Source organism: Cheilinus undulatus, linkage group 9 (genome assembly GCF_018320785.1).
Source record: "Cheilinus undulatus linkage group 9, ASM1832078v1, whole genome shotgun sequence".
Taxonomy (NCBI): Eukaryota; Metazoa; Chordata; class Actinopteri; order Labriformes; family Labridae; genus Cheilinus; species Cheilinus undulatus.
In genome coordinates, this window is record NC_054873.1 from 52,115,944 (window position 1) to 52,138,756 (window position 22,813).

Here is a 22,813-nt window from a genome sequence, read left to right on the forward strand (position 1 = left end):
CAGGTCCAGAAGATTACGATTATGGTGAGTAGTTTATTGCATATTTGTTAAAAATTACTGATGTGATTGATTCGTCATCCTTGTTCAAAGTATTCTAAACTAACTAGTATTCTAAAATCCAGCTCATATTGTTCTAAACACGTTTGCACACCCACGCTGAAATTCCGTCATATTTGTTTCTGATCAGGTTTGATTTTATGTGAAATTTTGCATCAGTTCAAGTCCCTTAAATTCAAAACAGCGCCCACTGCTTCCTCCTCGTTTGCTCACCTCTTTCTCTCTCCCACTGAAACCTCACTTCAAACACCAAAGATTGCTCATTTCTTGTGTGGATATCAACCATGGAAAGATAGCAGACAGATGGGTGACTGATGGGTTAGTACTGCACCCACCCCCATAACAAAACAGAATTAGAAAGTTGTTCTCCACCTGTCCAACTTGGCTCAGTGCTATGATGCATGAGCGTGTGCTGAATGAAGCTCTGTCAGGATGCATCAGCGGGCTTTTAAAGAGGTGACAGAGCCACAGTCTCACGGTACCAAACAACTTGCCACATTCTACTAATTTTCACAGTGAAGGCAAATAAAAACGCATCTGAAAATAACGGACCCAGTATGTTAAGACCTTTACTCTGATGTTGGTGATGACATCAAGATTCTCAAACCTTCCATCATTCACACCAAATACACTACGTTCCACATTATTATGCACATTAGATTTGAGTGTCACAAATATTCAGTGTTTTTTCAGTTAAACTCAGGGCTCTTTGGATCACTGAAATCAATCTCAGACACCTGTGATCATTAGTCTGCCAGGTGAGCCCAATTAAAGGAAAACTACTGAAGAAGGATGTTCCACATTATTAATCAGGCCACAGGTTTCAGCAGTCTGGGAAAGAAAAAGGATCTCTCTCTGATGAAAAGCCTCACATAGTGAAATGTCCTGGACAAGGAATGAAAACATGAGATATTTCATGAAAAATTTATCATGATCATCATACTGTGAAGACATTAGTGTCTGACTCAGAGCACAGAGGGGTTCCTGCAGATAAAGATAAGGTTTCTGACGGACTAATTCATCAGATTCAGAGAGCAGATGCTAAAATACCATTACAAAGCAGCAAACAGGTATTTGAAGCTGCTGGTGCCTCTGGAGTCCCACCAATCTCAAGGTGTAGGATCCTCCAGAGGCTTGCTGTCGTGTATAAACCTACTATTTTTTCTGTTGGACAGGGGGTTAGTAATGATCCTCACATAATTTTAACATAGCCAGAGGATGCTGACGGTTACTGTAAACTGTAATCTCTTAGCTGTTACCTGTTAGCTTTTAACTGTTAGCCTTCATATGCTAGCTGTTTTATGTTAGCTGTTAGATGTTAGCTGCTAGCTCTTGTGTCGTAGCTGTTATCTGTTTCCTGTCAGGGTTAGGGGTTAGGGCCTACTCTCCTAGTGACCCTTTGTGCCTCAGCAGTGACCTTTCTCTTGGACTGATGATGGTCTTTCTGTTTCTTCTCAGTGACTCCACCCATAGAGACTCACAGACGTGAAGACGAACCAATAGGGGTGAGACTCTCAGATTAAAAGATTAATTTTTAAACTTTGTCATATTTGTCAAGGAGAGTTCCAACAATAAAAGTGGAGATGATTAAATCTCATGTGAACTAAATCATGAAGTGACGAGAAAGAATTTAAATTAAAAAATGAAGAGAAGAATTATTGTTTGATTTCCTTCATTTTAAATTTGATGAAAATAGTAAGAGGTTTGATGTTTCGGTAGTTTTCATTCATCATGTACCATTAAAAGCTCTAACATTTTCATTTATCATTTATTTCATTTATTAAGAAAAGAGGCCCTAAAGGGGGAAAAAACAAACGGTGATGATGAAATAAAGGAGGTAAGACTGAATGTGGTTTAAATCATGATGCACAAAAATGCACTTACAATATAAGGCATGATGGCCGTTACAGCGATGCTCCAGAAAACTTTTTTAAATCTTTTTTCAGTGACATGCTGCAAATAGAAATTGGCTATTTTAATCACTGGATTATCACTTTACATTTTATTACTCACCTCTTCAGGGTCATCAGGATTGTCCTCAATTGTGGATACTCTCATCCCTCTATCAGGGATGTTCCTCTATCAGGGATGTTCCTCTATCAGGGATGTTCCTCTGTCAGGGATGTTCTTCTGTCAGGGATGTTCTTCTGTCAGGGATGTTCCTCTATCAGGGATGTTCTTCTGTCAGGGATGTTCCTCTATCAGGGATGTTCCTCTGTCAGGGATGTTCCTCTATCAGGGATGTTCTTCTGTCAGGGATGTTCCTCTATCAGGGATGTTCTTCTGTCAGGGATGTTCCTCTATCAGGGATGTTCTTCTGTCAGGGATGTTCCTCTATCAGGGATGTTCTTCTGTCAGGGATGTTCCTCTGTCAGGGATGTTCCTCTATCAGGGATGTTCTTCTGTCAGGGATGTTCCTCTATCAGGGATGTTCTTCTGTCAGGGATGTTCCTCTGTCAGGGATGTTCCTCTGTCAGGGATGTTCCTCTGTCAGGGATGTTCTTCTGTCAGGGATGTTCTTCTGTCAGGGATGTTCTTCTGTCAGGGATGTTCTTCTGTCAGGGATGTTCCTCTGTCAGGGATGTTCCTCTATCAGGGATGTTCTTCTGTCAGGGATGTTCCTCTATCAGGGATGTTCTTCTGTCAGGGATGTTCCTCTGTCAGGGATGTTCTTCTGTCAGGGATGTTCTTCTGTCAGGGATGTTCTTCTGTCAGGGATGTTCCTCTGTCAGGGATGTTCCTCTATCAGGGATGTTCTTCTGTCAGGGATGTTCCTCTATCAGGGATGTTCTTCTGTCAGGGATGTTCCTCTGTCAGGGATGTTCCTCTATCAGGGATGTTCTTCTGTCAGGGATGTTCCTCTATCAGGGATGTTCTTCTGTCAGGGATGTTCCTCTGTCAGGGATGTTCCTCTGTCAGGGATGTTCCTCTGTCAGGGATGTCCTTCTGTCAGGGATGTCCTTCTGTCAGGGATGTTACTCTGTCAGGGATGTCCTTCTGTCAGGGATGTTCCTCTATCAGGGATGTTCCTCTATCAGGGATGTTCCTCTGTCAGGGTCATGTCCCATCTAAGAATGAGAACAAAATCTCTGGTCAGGTCTTGATTTTGGTTCATTGTGACTTTGGAAAGAAAGGAAATTATCAATTTCAGCCCACTCCTCTGAGTTCGTGTTTGTGTCACACACATCTTCCCTCCCCTTCCTGTCTCCAGGTCTCTCTCGCCGTGGGTCTGGCGGGCGTTGGCTGTGTGATGTTGGTCGTTCTCTTCTTACTCTTGAGCAAATATGGCCGACACTCCAAGTTTGGGATGAAAGGTAAGCTGAAGATTTCTGAGCTAAAAGTCACGTGAATGCGTGGGAGGGTACAAACACGAGGCGTGTTTGAGCTTCTTCTTTACTTTCTAACCCTCTGACCCTAACCTGACACATCAGACAGCCTGTCCTTCATCCACCTGGGCAACACCCTGTCAGCACACCCTTGCAAAATAAAGCTCAGAGGTACTGTGGATGAATGCTCCAGAACACCTCCATGTGAGGAAGATAAAGTCAGGGATTAGGGTTAACCTACAAATAACCCTAGCAGGCTCAAAGGTCAAAGGTCACTCTTTTCTGACTTTAGTCAGATGTTGATTACTGTGACATTTCTTTGTCCCCCATGTTGGTGTTTAGGTCCAGTGGCAGTTATCAGTGGTGAGGAAGACTCTGCCTCTCCGCTTCATCATGTCAACCATGGGATCATCAGTCCGTGTACCCTGGACGGGGGAGCAGACACCGTGGTCATCGGGATGACGAGGATCCCCGTCATCGAGAACCCGCAGTACTTCAGACATGGACACACCTGCACCAAGCCCACCACATGTAAGAGAGACCACAACCAAAAACACCACACACACCTGTACCAAATGCATATTTTGAAGACCACTCTCCCAATCACACACTTCTACCTTCAAAGTTCATCAAACACGTCTGGGGTCAAAGATCAGTCGCATCTGGGTGTTCATGTTTTTATTGGCTGGTTGTAATTCTAGGAGTTTTTCTGACACCTGGGATCATCTACAGCTGCCTTTCAGTGAAAAAGGATGAATATGATGAACAGATGGTGAAATGATGCTAACAGTGTTTCTCTCTCCATTCTCCCACTTGCTCTCTCTCTCTCTCTCGCTCTCTCAGACGTTCAGCACATAAAGCGCAGAGACATCATCCTGAAGAGAGAGCTGGGCGAGGGAGCGTTTGGAAAGGTGTTCTTGGCCGAGTGTTACAACCTGAGCCCCACCAAGGACAAGATGCTGGTGGCTGTGAAGGTGAGAGACTCTGGGTAGATTTCTGAACCTTCAACCACGAACAGCAAACCCTCGATTCCTGATCAGGCTGTGTCTGACAGGATAACGACAACGGGCAAAGACGGACCAGCACCAAAACAATGTCCTGGATGGTCTAGAGTGGTCTCAGAGTCTGGATGGTCTAGAGTGGTCTCAGAGTCTGGATGGCCTAGAGTGGTCTCAGAGTCTGGATGGTCTAGAGTGGTCTCAGAGTCTGGATGGTCTAGAGTGGTCTCAGAGTCTGGATGGTCTAGAGTGGTCTCAGAGTCTGGATGGTCTAGAGTGGTCTCAGAGTCTGGATGGTCTAGAGTGGTCTCAGAGTCTGGATGGTCTAGAGTGGTCTCAGAGATTAGTGTAAGTAAAGATAATCCATGGCAGGTGGTCTATCATCTTCCTGCTATAGGGTTAGGGTGTCTGTCTTGATTTGCAAACCTCCCTGTTGCTCCAGGTCTCATTCCTTCCTCTCAGAGGACTTCTTGGGTGTACTGGGTTGAAACTAGAACCATCACATCAAAAAAACGTCATAATTTGTTATGAAACTCCAAAATTACATTTGTTACGCTTCATCCCCCCTCAGGTCCCCATCCAGCGCTACGGCTGACGTGCTGACACTCAGTGAGCGTGTTGCGTCGCTTCCTTAGCACAGCTGTTGTTTTCCTCTGTCTCTCTCTGCCGACTGCTGTTACACCCGCCGACAGAGAAGCTGTGTTTTCCTACGTTTCAACCGTGCTGACGTTAATGTTTTTGTACTGTTTCTACTGCTCATCATTACTGTTTCATAGCTGTTGTGCATTTACGCGTACATACTCTTAACAACAAGCACCCTCGCAGTTTAGCTCTTCTTCTACCACAACGTAGCCTAGCTTAGCCTAGTTTAGCCTCAGCTTCTGTGTCTGCCTCAGGCTGCTCGCTGTGCCAGATATTAAACTCTCCTCGTCTCCTTCACTGATAACGCTACGTCTACATAATGTAGTTTATTTGGAGGTCTAGAGGACGGGGTGACGCTTTTGGAAACGCCGCTCCACGCCACTGAATCCAAACCTTGATTTTCTGCTATTGCTAGCCGGCCCCCAGCCACCAGATTTTACCCACGCAGCGGTTTGGGCACCTTTACATAAGATCAGATCCTTTCATTCATTTTATTTGTGCTAAATGTGCACATAAGGTGAGGGAGCCCTCTCACAGTATCTGAGTTACAGTGAAAATATTTATTACTCCAGCATCTGAGCACAGCACTGCCTACAACAGAAGACATGATTTCCATCTGGACCAAGCAAACGTCTAACTACTTTGTTACTGTTTTCCAGTACAGACAGATCTGTGTGTACTGATAGCATGGCTGCAAGATGTGTTAAAGGTGCTAGACTGCTGACTACACATGATCTGAAGGCTGTGCACAACTTTACATGACATAACGTTCATTTTATTCATGTTAAATGTGCGTATGAGGTGAGGGAGCATTCTCACAGTATCTGAGTTACAATGATGATATTCATTACTTCAGCACATAAATTACATTACTAATTACATGGTTTGGTTGGTATTATTTCTAGTCATGTTTATGCTTGGTCTGTCTTGTGTCAAAAATATTAAAAAGTACTTAAAAAAAATGTTTTCTACCTCGGATCATGAAGGCCGGGTGTTCACTGTGTGAGTTGAATCCTGTTCAGACATGATTTTTGGGTCATGACTCTCTCAAATGTTGCTCTGGCATTCAGTCACAATGAGGGCAGAACCACAAGCAGAATCCTCAACTTTGTGGTATCTTTACTAAAAACTGTCACAAAGGATCTTCAGTCACCATGACAACAGCAGGAATGACTTTCTAATGGCCCCGTCCCCCGCCATCATAAAGTAAATAATAGGCTTCCAGCAGGGATGGGGATGATGTTTGTGTGAGCTGACATCCAGCCACGACTGTCCTAGAGTGAGTTTTCACACAGATCTGACCAGTCAGGGTTAGTGCAGTACTGCTGGGGGGGCATCTGTTCATGCGGCTGGTGTTTTTGTGAAACTTTCTAATGCTTAAGATAATACTGTGTTGTTTTCTGCTAATGTCTTAGACTCTCAAAGATCCAACTCTGGCGGCAAGGAAGGATTTCCAGCGAGAGGCGGAGCTTCTGACCAACCTGCAGCATGAACACATCGTTAAGTTCTACGGCGTCTGTGTGGATGGAGACCCACTCATCATGGTGTTTGAGTACATGAAACATGGAGACCTTAACAAGTTCCTCAGGTCAGTCCAGTTCAGGATAAACATGATCAACAAACCGCTCTGTTCTGGAATTTTATTTTGAAAGAACTAAAGGGGCTTCTGATCGGTAATGACTTCCCCTTAAATGCGCTGATGATGTTAAAGTCAGATATGTGATAGATATGTGATTGTGGGGTCACCACTGTGCGAAATACGGGGGGTCTAGGGGGGTCTGAGACCCCTTAATTGACACAAGAGACCCCTTGAAACCCTCAACTGCAAAATTTTGGGGGGTCTCTTGAGAAGTATTTATAACGTCATTTTTTTTTACTTGCTATTGTCACTGCTAATGCCATTTGAAACCACGTCATGTTGGTTTTAATGAAGTTCACTGTAAAGAACTTATTCTCATATAAGAAAACAGAAGAATAACGTCTCTGATAAAGCTTCCAAACGTGGGGGGCGCTGTTTCAAATGCTCCGCAACAATGACCTCACGTAACCCTGCCATACAGCTTGTGTGTTTCTCACCGCTTTGGTTACTCTCCTGAAATTGTGGACTCAGTGAGCTTAAATTCAGCGAAATATGTCAAAGAGAAAGCAAAGTTCTTTGCTTGAAAACTTTGGATTCACATCTAAAAGACTAAACCGAAACAGTGATGAAGATGGAGCAGAGACATCCCGAGCTAATTCTGGCGAGGCAGCTGCTAGCACGTCTACCGGTGAGTTGGGGTCTCCAGAAAAATCTATTAAACCCAGACTTAATTAACTGATTGTGATAGGCCTGCTGTGCTTTATATGGAAATATATATTTCGCCATACGTCGGTTGGCTGGGTTCATATGTGCATGTATGCGTGTGTACGTGTGAGTGCGCGCCCGCTCGAGAGGGACACGCGAGTGTCCTATTTGGTCACAGAGCAGAGTTGCTCTGTGGTCCTGCAGCTGTGTGCAGCTTTGTTGATGATGATGCTAGACTGGGTGATGTGTGTGTTTCATGTGCATGTATGCATTACTTGTGGTCCTGTATACTGCATGCTGTGTAAGACTTCAGCCTGATAGTTAGGGTGGACCCCTCGATTGTGGCCGGGTATTTCGCACACTGGGGATCACCTTAGGATGCGCTCACACTAGGCCATCCATACCGTGCCGTAGTCTAATTCTGCTAAAGCCCATTTGACCCCTTGTCCCGCCTTTGGCCTGCACTTACACTGTGCAATGCATCCAGGCCTGGGCATGGATACGTCACGCACCAATGTCATCACACAGAGCGTCCATCATTGATGAACTTATAGGCTAACTATTGTTTGTTGGCTGTAAAAGAGTAAGTAGTAGCTACGTTAACTATACAGAGCCCAGTGAGAAGAGAGAAAGCAGTTCATAGCGTTATCACTCACAGCATATAATCTTGAGCCTGATCAGAGTTCCAAGCACTTCTGCTGAATGAAACCCAGACTTTGTAACTCGTAGAGTCCTTACAGTCGCTCCGCTGCGTGTCCGTGTTTTATCTGAACCCCTCTGGCATTCCTTTATGTGCCGTGAAGTGTTCCATCTCTCTGCATATTTCTGGATGCCTGCTGCACCAAACAAGCTCTCCTGTCCTAGGACAGCCTGTGTCCAGAGCAGGATTACATGTTTGGTTAAAGTTTTTTTTACCTAGACGACTGTGTTTTAACCATCTGATGAGAGCTGGAGGTGAAAACGCCACGGGATTAATAAACGATGTTCCATTGAAATGTCAGCGACCAAGACCACAATTTCACTTCTTGTTGACATGAAATAGAACTAAAGGTAAAGTTATTTCAGTGGATGATAATTTGGCATTATAATTTTATAATCAGAGAGGTTAAATCAGCCGTGTGATTAACCCCGGCACACACTTGTCCACATGTTTGGCACTCTCCTTTACGCATGGAGGATGAGAGGTGTTTGTTATCCTGTGAGCTGCTGTTTGTGGATCAATCAATGGAAGAAGCTTTATTTCACAAACCAGAAAATCCTCTCACAGTCGTTGAAGCCTGACTTTGTTAGAAACTGGTCAAAAATGTGGACTGGACTGGGATCCATTAGAACCAGGTCGTAGTGGAGCTGTTCGAAGTTAAATTCTTCAGCTCTGATAAAATCTTTGTAACTTGTTGAAATACAGTGAAACAAAATATCTAGTTCTCTCTTCTAGAAAAAATCCTGCTGTCTCTGTCATGCAGCTGCTGCCTGGTTGCTCTCTGCACTCTGAGGCAGGTCCTTTTGTTGTTACTTCATGCTACGTCACATTCCAGCGCTTGTGGTCCTTCATTTAATATCCGTGCCATGCCTGGGCCCACCTCGTCCTTCTGTGCCAGGGCCATGAAGCGTGCCGCATCGAAGCACGAAATGATTGAGGATTTATCAAACAATCCTGCTTGAAAATGTGAAAGCGTCTTTTTAAAAAAACAGGTATCTTTTTATTAAATGTTTTATCTGTCCCTCCTCAGAGCCCATGGGCCAGACGCCATGATCCTGGTGGACGGCCAGCCCCTGCAGACCAATGGAGAGCTGGGTTTGTCTCAGATGCTGCACATAGCCAGTCAGATCGCAGCAGGGATGATCTACCTGTCCTCTCAGCACTTTGTCCACCGAGATCTGGCCACCAGGAACTGCCTGGTAGGAAACGGGCTTTTGGTGAAGATCGGGGACTTCGGGATGTCCCGGGACATTTACAGCACCGACTACTACAGGGTAAGTCTATTGATTATTGGGGCCCAGGCACCGAGGGTCCAAGAACATATTTGTAATCCTTAGGATTCAGGTTAGGGTTAGGGTTAGTAGCTAAACGTGTGTTAAAAGTCCTGTACTTTGGTGTGTGCATCAGGTCTGGTGAAAAGTTCAAGTTTTTATGGGACTTCTTAAAAAAAATTGGAGGAATTGTGTCAGTAGCTACCATCCCCCCCACCCCCCCTTTGACTTTGTTGTAGATGGGTGAAGTTTTTTTGTGCTGATGCAGCTTGGGGAGATCTACAAAAAAGCCTCTTGGGTCCCTCCCCTATCTCCAACAGGAAATCTGCCATTTTAAGGGAATTAGCAAATTTAGGTATTTTTTGGTCATACCTAGGGGCCCTTTGAAGATTTCTCCTCCAACAGCGTTCATCCAACCAAGCTAAATATTGGTTTACTGCTGGAAGGGACATGAATGATCAAAAGTTTTTAAGAACTTTCAAATAAGTCTTAAGGCGTGGCCATGGCGAGCCCTCAAATTTGCATATTTTTCAAGAAACAGGAAGTTGTTAATAACTCAGCCGTGCATAGTCCAATCTGATTCAAACTTCCTGTGTGGAATGAGGGACCGGCCTTGTACACATTCACATGGCCATACTTTGTATAGATGATAGCACCTCCTTGTGGTGATAATAAATACCATGTTTTACATTAGAAACTACTGTTCTTAAACAACATAAGGTATTCACCTCAAATTAGTGTCAGGAAGGCGTTAAGATGTCGCTGCAGCACTGTACAAAACTCTGAGTTTCAGAAAGTGGCTTTTATGGGATGGCAAACATCAAAGATGATATTTTTTTGTCACAAATTTTGAAGAGCCATACTCAGCTGAATTTCACCATGCCTGAACAAGATTTCATGTGCTTGATGAGAGCATGCACCCAAACACCTTAGCAATTGTCAGAAAGTAAATTTCTTCTGGTTTATCATTTCCAGTTTCACTCTGGTGATCAAATCCCAACATGTTGGCCTTAAACATGTTTGAAGTTCACAAGTCTACATGAAAAGGCATGGCCATGGTGATTTTTTTTTTTTTTTTTTTTTTTTTTTTTGTGGTCACCATGACACAGGAAGTAATTAATTTCATATGCTTTATATACTTGCATTCAGACCCTGGTAGTTCTAAAGGGGGTCATCATGTAGACCTGGTAGTTCTAAAGGGGGTCATCCTGTAGACCTGGTAGTTCTAAAGGGGGTCATCCTGTAGACCTGGTAGTTCTAAAGGGGGTCATCCTGTAGACCCTGGTAGTTCTAAAGGGGGTCATCATGTAGACATTGGTAGTTCTAAAGGGGGTCATCATGTAGACCTGGTAGTTCTAAAGGGGGTCATCCTGTAGACCTGGTAGTTCTAAAGGGGGTCATCATGTAGACATTGGTAGTTCTAAAGGGGGTCATCATGTAGACCTGGTAGTTCTAAAGGGGGTCGTCATGTAGACCCTGGTAGTTCTAAAGGGGGTCATCCTGTAGACCTGGTAGTTCTAAAGGGGGTCATCATGTAGACATTGGTAGTTCTAAAGGGGGTCATCCTGTAGACCCTGGTAGTTCTAAAGGGGGTCATCCTGTAGACCCTGGTAGTTCTAAAGGGGGTCATCCTGTAGACCTGGTAGTTCTAAAGGGGGTCATCCTGTAGACATTGGTAGTTCTAAAGGGGGTCATCCTGTAGACCCTGGTAGTTCTAAAGGGGGTCATCCTGTAGACATTGGTAGTTCTAAAGGGGGTCATCATGTAGACCCTGGTAGTTCTAAAGGGGGTCATCCTGTAGACATTGGTAGTTCTAAAGGGGGTCATCCTGTAGACCCTGGTAGTTCTAAAGGGGGTCATCCTGTAGACATTGGTAGTTCTAAAGGGGGTCATCCTGTAGACCCTGGTAGTTCTAAAGGGGGCCATCCTGTAGACATTGGTAGTTCTAAAGGGGGTCATCCTGTAGATATTGGTAGCTCTAAAGGGGGTCATCATGTAGACCCTGGTAGTTCTAAAGGGGGTCATCCTGTAGACATTGTTAGTTCTAAAGGGGGTCATCCTGTAGACATTGGTAGTTCTAAAGGGGGTCATCCTGTAGACCCTGGTAGTTCTAAAGGGGGTCATCCTGTAGACATTGGTAGTTCTAAAGGGGGTCATCCTGTAGACATTGGTAGTTCTAAAGGGGGTCATCCTGTAGACATTGGTAGTTCTAAAGGGGGTCATCCTGTAGACCCTGGTAGTTCTAAAGGGGGTCATCCTGTAGACATTGGTAGTTCTAAAGGGGGTCATCCTGTAGACCCTGGTAGTTCTAAAGGGGGTCATCCTGTAGACATTGGTAGTTCTAAAGGGGGTCATCATGTAGACATTGGTAGTTCTAAAGGGGGTCATCCTGTAGACCCTGGTAGTTCTAAAGGGGGTCATCCTGTAGACATTGTTAGTTCTAAAGGGGGTCATCCTGTAGACCTGGTAGTTCTAAAGGGGGTCATCCTGTAGACCCTGGTAGTTCTAAAGGGGGTCATCCTGTAGACATTGGTAGTTCTAAAGGGGGTCATCATGTAGACCCTGGTAGTTCTAAAAGGGGTCATCCTGTAGACCTGGTAGTTCTAAAGGGGGTCATCCTGTAGACCTGGTAGTTCTAAAGGGGGTCATCCTGTAGACCCTGGTAGTTCTAAAGGGGGTCATCCTGTAGACATTGGTAGTTCTAAAGGGGGTCATCATGTAGACCCTGGTAGTTCTAAAAGGGGTCATCCTGTAGACCTGGTAGTTCTAAAGGGGGTCATCCTGTAGACCTGGTAGTTCTAAAGGGGGTCATCCTGTAGACCCTGGTAGTTCTAAAGGGGGTCATCCTGTAGACATTGGTAGTTCTAAAGGGGGTCATCATGTAGACCCTGGTAGTTCTAAAGGGGGTCATCCTGTAGACATTGGTAGTTCTAAAGGGGGTCATCATGTAGACCCTGGTAGTTCTAAAGGGGGTCATCATGTAGACATTCGTAGTTCTAAAGGGGGTCATCATGTAGACCCTGGTAGTTCTAAAAGGGGTCATCCTGTAGACCTGGTAGTTCTAAAGGGGGTCATCCTGTAGACCTGGTAGTTCTAAAGGGGGTCATCCTGTAGACCCTGGTAGTTCTAAAGGGGGTCATCCTGTAGACATTGGTAGTTCTAAAGGGGGTCATCATGTAGACCCTGGTAGTTCTAAAAGGGGTCATCCTGTAGACCTGGTAGTTCTAAAGGGGGTCATCCTGTAGACCTGGTAGTTCTAAAGGGGGTCATCCTGTAGACCCTGGTAGTTCTAAAGGGGGTCATCCTGTAGACATTGGTAGTTCTAAAGGGGGTCATCATGTAGACCCTGGTAGTTCTAAAGGGGGTCATCCTGTAGACATTGGTAGTTCTAAAGGGGGTCATCATGTAGACCCTGGTAGTTCTAAAGGGGGTCATCATGTAGACCCTGGTAGTTCTAAAGGGGGTCATCCTGTAGACATTGGTAGTTCTAAAGGGGGTCATCATGTAGACCCTGGTAGTTCTAAAGGGGGTCATCCTGTAGACATTGGTAGTTCTAAAGGGGGTCATCCTGTAGACCTGGTAGTTCTAAAGGGGGTCATCCTGTAGACCTGGTAGTTCTAAAGGGGGTCATCCTGTAGACATTGTTAGTTCTAAAGGGGGTCATCCTGTAGACCCTGGTAGTTCTAAAGGGGGTCATCCTGTAGACATTGGTAGTTCTAAAGGGGGTCATCCTGTAGACCCTGGTAGTTCTAAAGGGGGTCATCCTGTAGACATTGGTAGTTCTAAAGGGGGTCATCCTGTAGACCCTGGTAGTTCTAAAGGGGGTCATCCTGTAGACATTGGTAGTTCTAAAGGGGGTCATCCTGTAGACCCTGGTAGTTCTAAAGGGGGCCATCCTGTAGACATTGGTAGTTCTAAAGGGGGTCATCCTGTAGATATTGGTAGCTCTAAAGGGGGTCATCATGTAGACCCTGGTAGTTCTAAAGGGGGTCATCCTGTAGACATTGTTAGTTCTAAAGGGGGTCATCCTGTAGACATTGGTAGTTCTAAAGGGGGTCATCCTGTAGACCCTGGTAGTTCTAAAGGGGGTCATCCTGTAGACATTGGTAGTTCTAAAGGGGGTCATCCTGTAGACATTGGTAGTTCTAAAGGGGGTCATCCTGTAGACATTGGTAGTTCTAAAGGGGGTCATCCTGTAGACATTGTTAGTTCTAAAGGGGGTCATCCTGTAGACATTGGTAGTTCTAAAGGGGGTCATCCTGTAGACCCTGGTAGTTCTAAAGGGGGTCATCCTGTAGACATTGGTAGTTCTAAAGGGGGTCATCCTGTAGACATTGGTAGTTCTAAAGGGGGTCATCCTGTAGACATTGGTAGTTCTAAAGGGGGTCATCCTGTAGACCCTGGTAGTTCTAAAGGGGGTCATCCTGTAGACATTGGTAGTTCTAAAGGGGGTCATCCTGTAGACCCTGGTAGTTCTAAAGGGGGTCATCCTGTAGACATTGGTAGTTCTAAAGGGGGTCATCATGTAGACATTGGTAGTTCTAAAGGGGGTCATCCTGTAGACCCTGGTAGTTCTAAAGGGGGTCATCCTGTAGACATTGTTAGTTCTAAAGGGGGTCATCCTGTAGACCTGGTAGTTCTAAAGGGGGTCATCCTGTAGACCCTGGTAGTTCTAAAGGGGGTCATCCTGTAGACATTGGTAGTTCTAAAGGGGGTCATCCTGTAGACATTGGTAGTTCTAAAGGGGGTCATCATGTAGACCCTGGTAGTTCTAAAGGGGGTCATCATGTAGACATTCGTAGTTCTAAAGGGGGTCATCATGTAGACCCTGGTAGTTCTAAAGGGGGTCATCCTGTAGACATTGGTAGTTCTAAAGGGGGTCATCATGTAGACCCTGGTAGTTCTAAAGGGGGTCATCCTGTAGACATTGGTAGTTCTAAAGGGGGTCATCCTGTAGACCTGGTAGTTCTAAAGGGGGTCATCCTGTAGACCCTGGTAGTTCTAAAGGGGGTCATCATGTAGACCCTGGTAGTTTTAAAGGGGGTCATCATGTAGACCCTGGTAGTACTAAAGGGGGTCATCATGTAGACCTGGTGTGTGTAATGAAGAGGATTTTAAATGTGGGTGATGAGAACAGAGATGAGGTGAACTTTACTGGTCCAGAGTCAGAGCAGCAGCTGTTTCAGTGTCGATGTTCTCCTTCATCACAAACACTGAGACTGTCCCAACAATGGTCTGCCTCTCCTCTGATTCTGTCTCTTTGAACGCTCCTGTTCCATGGTGGGACGATGTGAGTGCTGAGTAACATACATGCATCCTGTCTGTGTTTCTTCAGGTGGGGGGTCACACCATGCTGCCAATACGCTGGATGCCTCCAGAGAGCATCATGTACAGGAAGTTCACCACAGAGAGTGACGTGTGGAGCTTTGGAGTCATCCTGTGGGAGATCTTCACATACGGAAAACAGCCATGGTTCCAGCTCGCCAACAACGAGGTGAGACCAACAACGTGAAGAACCACAATCAACAAACTACCTACATTGTAATTATAAATTAATAAATATATCTACACCTCTAACTAAAGTTATTCTTCCTCTCAGTGAAAAAAATCAAGCAAAAGGAAGTGAAATACATCATCACATCGAATGTTCACAAGGTTTTTCCCCATTTTCAACTAAAAATGCCACTTTTAATAACTTCTCTGGCCTCGACCCCCAAACAGAATCAAATATGTAAACCAGTGTTGTTCGGGCAGTCCTGATGAACCAATCAGGGCTTCATTAGTGTCAGCAGGTCTACCTGACTGCATGTTAGAAATATGGCAGTCAAAAGAATGGTCCAGAAAGTTCAGGGATCATTGCCCTGCACAAATAAGGAACAGGATACAGAATGACAGCAAAGGCTCTGAATGTTCTAGAGACACCACTGGAAGCAGAGTTCACAGGTTCAGAGTTCCAGGAACTGTAGATCCACTACCTGGATGGGGCAGGAAAGCAAAGCTTTCAATGGCTGCAACCAGATATCTCAGAAGGCAGGTTGGGAAAAAACCCTCGAGTGCCTGCTAAAGACCTCCAGCAAAACCTGGTGCCAACAGGGACTGAGGTTTCAGTCAGTCCAGTAAGCAGTACTGAACATAGACAGCTACAATACCAGAACTCTGAGACATCCACCACTACTGACCCTAAAGGCCAAGAAAAGTCGGCTCCTGTCTGCTCAGAATCATATAAATAAGCCACAGAGGTTCGGGATTCTGTTCTGAGGAGCCATAAAACTAAACTGGAACTGGTGCTGATGGATCAGCGGTCTGTCTGGAGGAAGAAGAATGAAGCAGATGCTGAGAAGAACACTGAGCCCACAGTTCAGCATGGCAGTGGATCGCTGATGCTCTGGGGCTGCTCTGCATCCTCTGGCACTGGAAAACTGCAGTGTGTGGAAGGACAGACGGATTCCCTTGAGAATCAGGAAATCCTGTGAGGAAACTGAAGCTTGGGCTTCATTGGACCTTCCAACAGGACCATGATCCCAAGCAGACCTCAGATTCCACCAAGGCTTGACTGCAGAAGAATTCCTGGAAGATTCCACAATGGCGATCAGGGTCGCCTGACTGGAACCCCAGAGAAAGTCTCTGGTGGGATTTGAAGAAGGTGCTTGCAGCATGCTGACCCAAGGCTATGACTGAAGTGGGTAACTCTGGCAAAAATTCACCAACTTCACAGGTGCATGGAGGATGGAGAGAGTCTTGAAGAGAACAGAAATCTCCAGCAACACTTGAGTCTCCAAGAACATGACTGAACTGGAGGTTTGCACATGAGAAATGGGCTAAGAATCTTCAGGAACTCTGCCAGAAACTGGAGTCTGGATATGCATCTGGTTTACAGCAGGGCATAGAAGCAAAAGGTGCTCTGCTAAGGACTAAAAATGCTGACAGGAAGGGGTTGAATCATTTTGAGACTGGAGAAGTCATTATAAGTTCAGTTAATTTTGGGGAAACCACTTGAAGCATTCATTGTGTTGCTCTTTTATAGTTCCTTTAGTTTGATTTGTTCGTTGCATAAAGCAGAAAGTCTTCAAATTTCACCACAAACCAATGGGGATTAATAATTTTGATAGCAAATGTCTATATGGTTTCCTATCGCCCTCCTACTCTTTGTATAACTGCAAATGGCCTTTGCTTCTACCTGACCTGAGCCTAGGGTCAGATTTAAACTTGTGCTACCCACTTTAGGACAAAAACTTCTGTACATGGCTGACACAGACACAACCACTAGGCTACCATGGCCCCAGCAGCCATATTTAAACCTGGGCCTCAGCATATAAATAAAGTAATTCTTCTTCTAAGGTCATCCATCCTTGCTTTCATCCAAACCCAGCTGGTTTGCTCTCTCTGGGTGTGAGTCTTATTGTCCTTCCATGTTTGTGTTCCTCAGGTGATTGAGTGTATAACTCAGGGCCGGGTCCTGGAGCGTCCCAGATTATGTCCCAAAGAAGTCTACGACATGATGCTGGGCTGCTGGCAGAGAGAGCCCCAACAGCGCCTCAATATCAAGGACATCCAGAAGATGCTCTTCACGCTAATGAAGGCCACGCCAGTTTACCTGGACATACTGGGATAGAGACCTGGAGACCAGCTCCTCTACCTGCACATACTGGGATAGAGACCTGGAGAAAAGCTGGTTAACCTGGACATACTGGGATAGAGACCTGGACAGCAGCTGGTTTACCTGGACATACTGGGATAGAGACCTGGAGACCAGCTGGTTTACCTGGACATACTGGGATAGAGACCTGGAGAGCAGCTGGTTTACCTGGACATACTGGGATAGAGACCTGGAGGAGCAACTGGTTTACCTGGACATACTGGGATGGAGACCTGGAGACCAGCTCCTCTACCTGGACATATCAGAATAGAGGGGTGAGGTCTTTGTTGGTCTAACCACGATAGTTGTGCACATGTGATTTTGGACCCACGTGACCTAAAGTGGGTAATTGTTGCCTATCTTTAAATACCAATGTGAATTAGGATTGTAGCCTGTCATACTGCCTGAAACAAGACTTTCAATGATCTTACTGACAGGGAGTGATGGACTTAAAGGGACTGGAATAACTTGTGCTGTTTTTCTCTAGATCTAGAAGACGTGTCCCAGGACTAAATGGCTGTCTGATGGCTAAGGTTGGGTTAGGGTTAGGATCAGGAGCAGTCCTCTTCTTTAGGGTTAGCGGGGGGTTAGGGTTAGGGTTAGAGCCATCCTCTTCCTCTCAAGGAGTGGACTCGGACTAAATGACTGACACACCGATGTCTGAGGTTGGTTGTTTTTCCCACTGAGCCTGATCTACAGAAAGAGTGTATGTAGAGGACATGTGGACAACCAGAGCTCAGGAGGACACCACTGTAGTTTTAGTGCACCTGTGAGCACATGTATACTGACTGGAATCATAATGAGCATGTGCAGAAAGTCCCTGTTTTCAGATGAATTTAATAGAAAAGTGGGATGCTTGCCTATGACCAACAGTGTTTTTGGACCTGGTGTGGTCTGTCTGACAGTAGAACATGAGGGGTTTGTGTAGGAAAGTCCAGACTACAGTAATGGCTTGGTACACCTGAGATACATCCAGGTGTGCTACAGGTACTCCTTACACCTGTTAAAGGAGCTACTGCCTCTGGATGTGGCTCTGCTGTACTTTCGGTTCAATCGTAGGTGTGTGTTGGGCTAAATGTTAGAAAACCACTGCACTAGCAGGAAGCCAGTGGAACCAGATCCAGCTGGTCCATATGAAGTGTTGATAGTTCCTGATTCCTGAAGCACTAGACTTTGGCCTCCAGGAGTCTCTGGTCTGGTCCTGAAGAGATTCCTCCCCATAGTTTTAGTCCTGGCTGTTGCTGGACATTCAAACTAGGACTGTCAGAGGATTTTAGTGTGATCACTCACAGTATTGATCACCAGGATTATGATGATCATTCTAACTTTCTAAAGTGCCTCCTTCCTCTCTACAAAATAAGAGCACCTTTACATTTTGTTTACCTGCCGATAAAAATGTGAACTAGCTGTGAATTTTCCCTTGACTTTTTCTTAGAAATGACCTTTTCTCAGCGCTTTGTGTACCACAAAAACAGTAAAACATGCAGAGGAAAAAATAAACCTCTGGGGAGAAAAAAGAAAAAAAAAAAAAAACTTTTTTACCCTTTGCAGCAAAGAGGTGACCTCCCAGAGTTTAACTGTCATTTTCAATAAAGGTTCATGACACCTATATTTAGTGGCTTTTAACAAAGATGGACCTTTACCATGATCCAAAGCCATCAGAGTCACACTGATCTGTGTCAGGATGGATGAACCTGGTCACAGCCTCCATGCTGCCAACTGCACACATCCACACAACAACAGTGTGAGCCGTAAACAGCAGACAACCAGACCATCAGCGGTTTGACCTGAGATAAAGGTGCCTTCAGAAGGCTCAGGGTCACGGTGTTCAAGAGAACACCCTGAGAACGGCGTCCTTAAACGCATTCATGAGTCCAGTATTTCTAAAAGTGAGTCCATGACAGTCTCATGGTCAGCAGTGGGACATGTGAAGGCGTGAGGTTTAGGACATAGCCTCTGAGCTCATACATGTTCACAGGTGTGGAACTAACAGATCTGTCTTTAATGAATGTACATACTGTAAATGTGCTAACTTATTCTTTCTTCTTTAGTTTCTATGGTCAGAGATATTTTCATAAGGCTTTTAGCTGTGATATGCTTTCCTTTAGTCATAAATGATCTTTTAAACATCATCTTATTTCGCTTTATTGTATTTTAGTTGACTCATGTCTAACCATGTTTGGACTGTAGCGATAAAGAAGATGCAGCGTGCTGAGGGTTAAAGTGCTGATCAAACATCAGACCGTGATCCAAAGATGGATGACTCCTCGCCATCTTCTCACTTAAATCTCCGTCACCAATGTCTGACTACAGGGTAACCATAAAGACCCTTCTTAACATGAAGGAGGTGGAGCTTATAACCATGTCCTGTCTGTTGACATGGAGGAGGCGGAGCTTTAATCCATGACCTATGCTGCAGTCAGTCAGCAGGGGGAGCTCTAAAGGTGTCGTCCATCTTTAGTCCAGTCTGACAGATGGATCCATTACTCAGTGTTAAAGGAACAATTCAGAGTTTTTGTGATGTCAGTATCACCCCTATGTGATTAGCTTAGCCTAGCATACAGACTTTAAATGGCTTAAACTGCTAGCCTAGCTAACACTAAATCAAAGGCACAGCTTCAGTTATTCCGACTGACTCTAAAGGTCATCATTTCATGGTTAGGAGAGCTGAATCCCAACTGTTTAGTGGAGAAATTGAGGGGCAATTCACGGGCTGGTGCATGCTGGGTAAGAATGCGTAGGGTTAGTGAAAGGCCTACCCTAACCCTTTTTGATGTATGTATTTAGATAAACCCAGTTTAATGCAGTACTTTAATCCTGAGGAGTCGTCATTGTAGCACGCTCCCATGTGTGACTGTAATCAAACGTACATTTATACTCCATGACTGTCTCATGCTCATACTCCCATGTATGAATGTATTAATTCACATATGTATACTCCATGTATGTCTGTATTATTCTCATATACTTCTGTGAATGACTGTATTTATTCTCATGTTTATACTCCCATGTACAGTGCTTAACAAATGTATTAGATCACCTGTCTCAGAGACCATCCAGCATCATGAAGTGCTTTAATGCGGACTCTTTCATTTTCAGTCAGCTCTCCAACTAACTACTGGATAACAATAATAATTCTATTTTAGCATTAAAAGTATCATTTGGGTTAAAGAGCTTCTACATATTGGTGTATTAACCATTAGAGAAACATAAAAAAATGACTTTAGTTTTACCAACTTTTACAAATGCTGTTAATTTAGGGCAGCCGTGGCATAAGCCTTACTTTGGGTGGTGGTCTAATAAATCTGTTAAGCTCTGTAGGTAAGTATTTATATTTGTCCTAGAGACTCTTAAAGGTAACCGTTAGTGACGGCTGTTTCAGGATCAGCTCCTGTAGTAAAGCTTTTTATATTCAGAATGTGTGATTATTGAACGTTTATTTAGAGACACTCCTCAGCCAGCATTCTCTCCACACCCTCGTAAGTCAGGACTGTTCTCACTGGGAATGTGAGATGAGTCTCACTGGGAATGTTAGATTAGTCACACTGGGAATGTTAGATTGGTCTCACTAAGAATGCTAGATTAGTCACACTGGGAATGTTAGATTGGTCTCACTAAGAATGCTAGATTGGTCTCACTGGGAATTTTAGATAAGTCTCACTGGGAACGTTAGATCGGTCTCACTGGGAATGTTAGATAAGTCTCACTGGGAACGTTAGATGAGTCTCACTGGGAATGTTAGATAAGTCTCACTGGGAACGTTAGATGAGTCTCACTGGGAAGGTTAGATTAGTCACACTGGGAATGTTAGATTGGTCTCACTAAGAATGCTAGACTGGTCTCACTGGGAATGTTAGATTCGTCTCATTTGGAATGTTTGGATAGTCTTACTGGGAATGTTAGATAAGTCTCACTGGGAAAGTTAGATCGGTCTCACTGGGAATGTTAGATTAGTCTCACTGGGAATGTGAGATTAGTCTCACTGGGAATGTTAGATTGGTCTCACTGGGAATGTTAGATTAGTCTCACTGGGAATATTACATTGGTCTCACTGGGAATGTTAGATTAGTCTCACTGGGAATGTAAGATTGGTCTCACTGGGAATGTTAGATTGCTCTCACTGGGAATTTTAGATTGGTCTCACTGGGAATGTTAGATTCGTCTCACTAGGAAATATTGCATTGGTCTCACTGGGAATGTTACATTGGTCTAACTGGGAATGCTAGATGGGTCTCACTGGGAATGTTAGATTCCTCTCACTGGAATGTTAGATTAGTCTTAATGGAAACGTTAGATTGGTCTCACTGGGAATGTTAGATTAGTCTCACTGGGAATGTTAGATTAGTCACACTGGGAATGTTACATTGTTCTCACTAAGAATGCTAGATTGGTCTCACTGGGAATGTTAGATTGGTCTCACTTGGAATGTTAGATTCATCTCATTTGGAATGTTTGGATAGTCTTACTGGGAATGTTAGATAAGTCTCACTGGGAACGTTAGATCGGTCTCACTGGGAATGTTAGATTAGTCTCATTGGGAATGTTAGATTAGTCTCACTGGGAATTTTAGGTGAGTCTCACTGGGAATGTTAGATTAGTCTCACTGGGAAATTTAGGTGAGTCTCACTGGGAATGTTAGATGAGTCCAACTGGGAATGCTAGATTGGTCTCACTGGGAATGTTTCATTGGTCTCACTTAGACTCCTAGATTGGTCTCACTGGGAATGTTAGATTAGTCTCACTGGGAATATTACATTGGTCTCACTGGGAATGTTAGATTAGTCTCACTGGGAATGTTAGATTAGTCTCACTGGGAATGTTAGATTGTCTCACTGGGAATGTTAGATGAGTCTCACTGGGAATGTTAGATTGGTCTCACTGGGAATGTTAGATTAGTCACATTGGGATGATAGATGAGTCTCACTGGGAATGTTAGATGAGTCTCACTGGGAATGTTACATTGTTCTCACTGGGAATGTTACATTGGTCTCACTGAGACTCCTAGATTGGTCTCACTGGGAATGTTGGCTTCGTCTCACTGGGAATATTACATTGGTCTCACTGGGAATGTTACATTGGTCTAACTGGGAATGCTAGATGGGTCTCACTGGGAATGTTAGGTTAGTCTCAGTGGGAATGTTACATGGGTCTCACTGGGAATGTTAGATTGGTCTCACTGGGAATGTTACATTGGTCTCACTGGGAATGTTAGATTAGTCTCATTGGGAATGTTAGATTAGTCTCACTGGGAATTTTAGGTGACTCTCACTGGGAATGTTAGATTGGTCTCACTGAGAATATTACATTGGTCTCACTGGGAATGTTACATTGGTTTTACTGGGAATGTTAGGTTAGTCTAACCGGGGATGTTAGATTCGTCACATTGGGAATTTTAGATTGTCTCACTGGGAATGTTAATTTAGTCTCACTGAGAATGTTAGATTGGTCTCACTGGGAATGTTAGATTGGTCTCAGTGGGAATGTTAGATTAGTCTCATTGGGAATGTTAGATTCATCCCATTTGGAATGTATGGATAGTCTCACTGGGAATGTTAGTTTAGTCTCACTGAGAATGTTAGATTGGTCTCACTGGGAATGTTACATTGGTCCCACTGGGAATGTTACATTGGTCTAACTGGGAATGCTAGATTGGTCTCACTGGGAATGTTTGGTTAGTCTCACTGGCAATGTTAGGTTAGTCTCTATGAGAATGTTAGATTAGTCACACTGGGAATGTTTGGATAGTCTTACGGGGAATGTTAGATAAGTCTCAATGGGAACGTTAGATCGGTCTCACTGGGAATGTTAGATTAGTCTCACTGGGAATGTGAGGTTAGTCTCAGTGGGAATGTTAGATTGGTCTCATTGGGAATGCTAGATTAGTCTCACTGGGAATATT

At 44.4% G+C, this 22,813-nt stretch overlaps 1 protein-coding gene across 1 annotated transcript in view; it reads left to right on the plus strand.

The window, feature by feature from the left end:
* LOC121515324 (NT-3 growth factor receptor-like) overlaps positions 1-17,134 on the plus strand; it is a 44,736-nt gene extending 27,602 nt beyond the window's left edge. The window contains exons 9-17 of the mRNA XM_041796028.1: positions 4-24; positions 1,516-1,562; positions 3,269-3,371; positions 3,726-3,914; positions 4,227-4,357; positions 6,439-6,611; positions 9,038-9,281; positions 14,614-14,772; positions 16,705-17,134. Of these exons, the coding sequence (XP_041651962.1) occupies positions 4-24; positions 1,516-1,562; positions 3,269-3,371; positions 3,726-3,914; positions 4,227-4,357; positions 6,439-6,611; positions 9,038-9,281; positions 14,614-14,772; positions 16,705-16,890 (1,253 nt within the window). The 3' untranslated portion in view covers positions 16,891-17,134. The remainder of the gene's footprint in view (positions 1-3; positions 25-1,515; positions 1,563-3,268; positions 3,372-3,725; positions 3,915-4,226; positions 4,358-6,438; positions 6,612-9,037; positions 9,282-14,613; positions 14,773-16,704) is intronic.
* Positions 17,135-22,813: the final 5,679 nt, after the last annotated feature.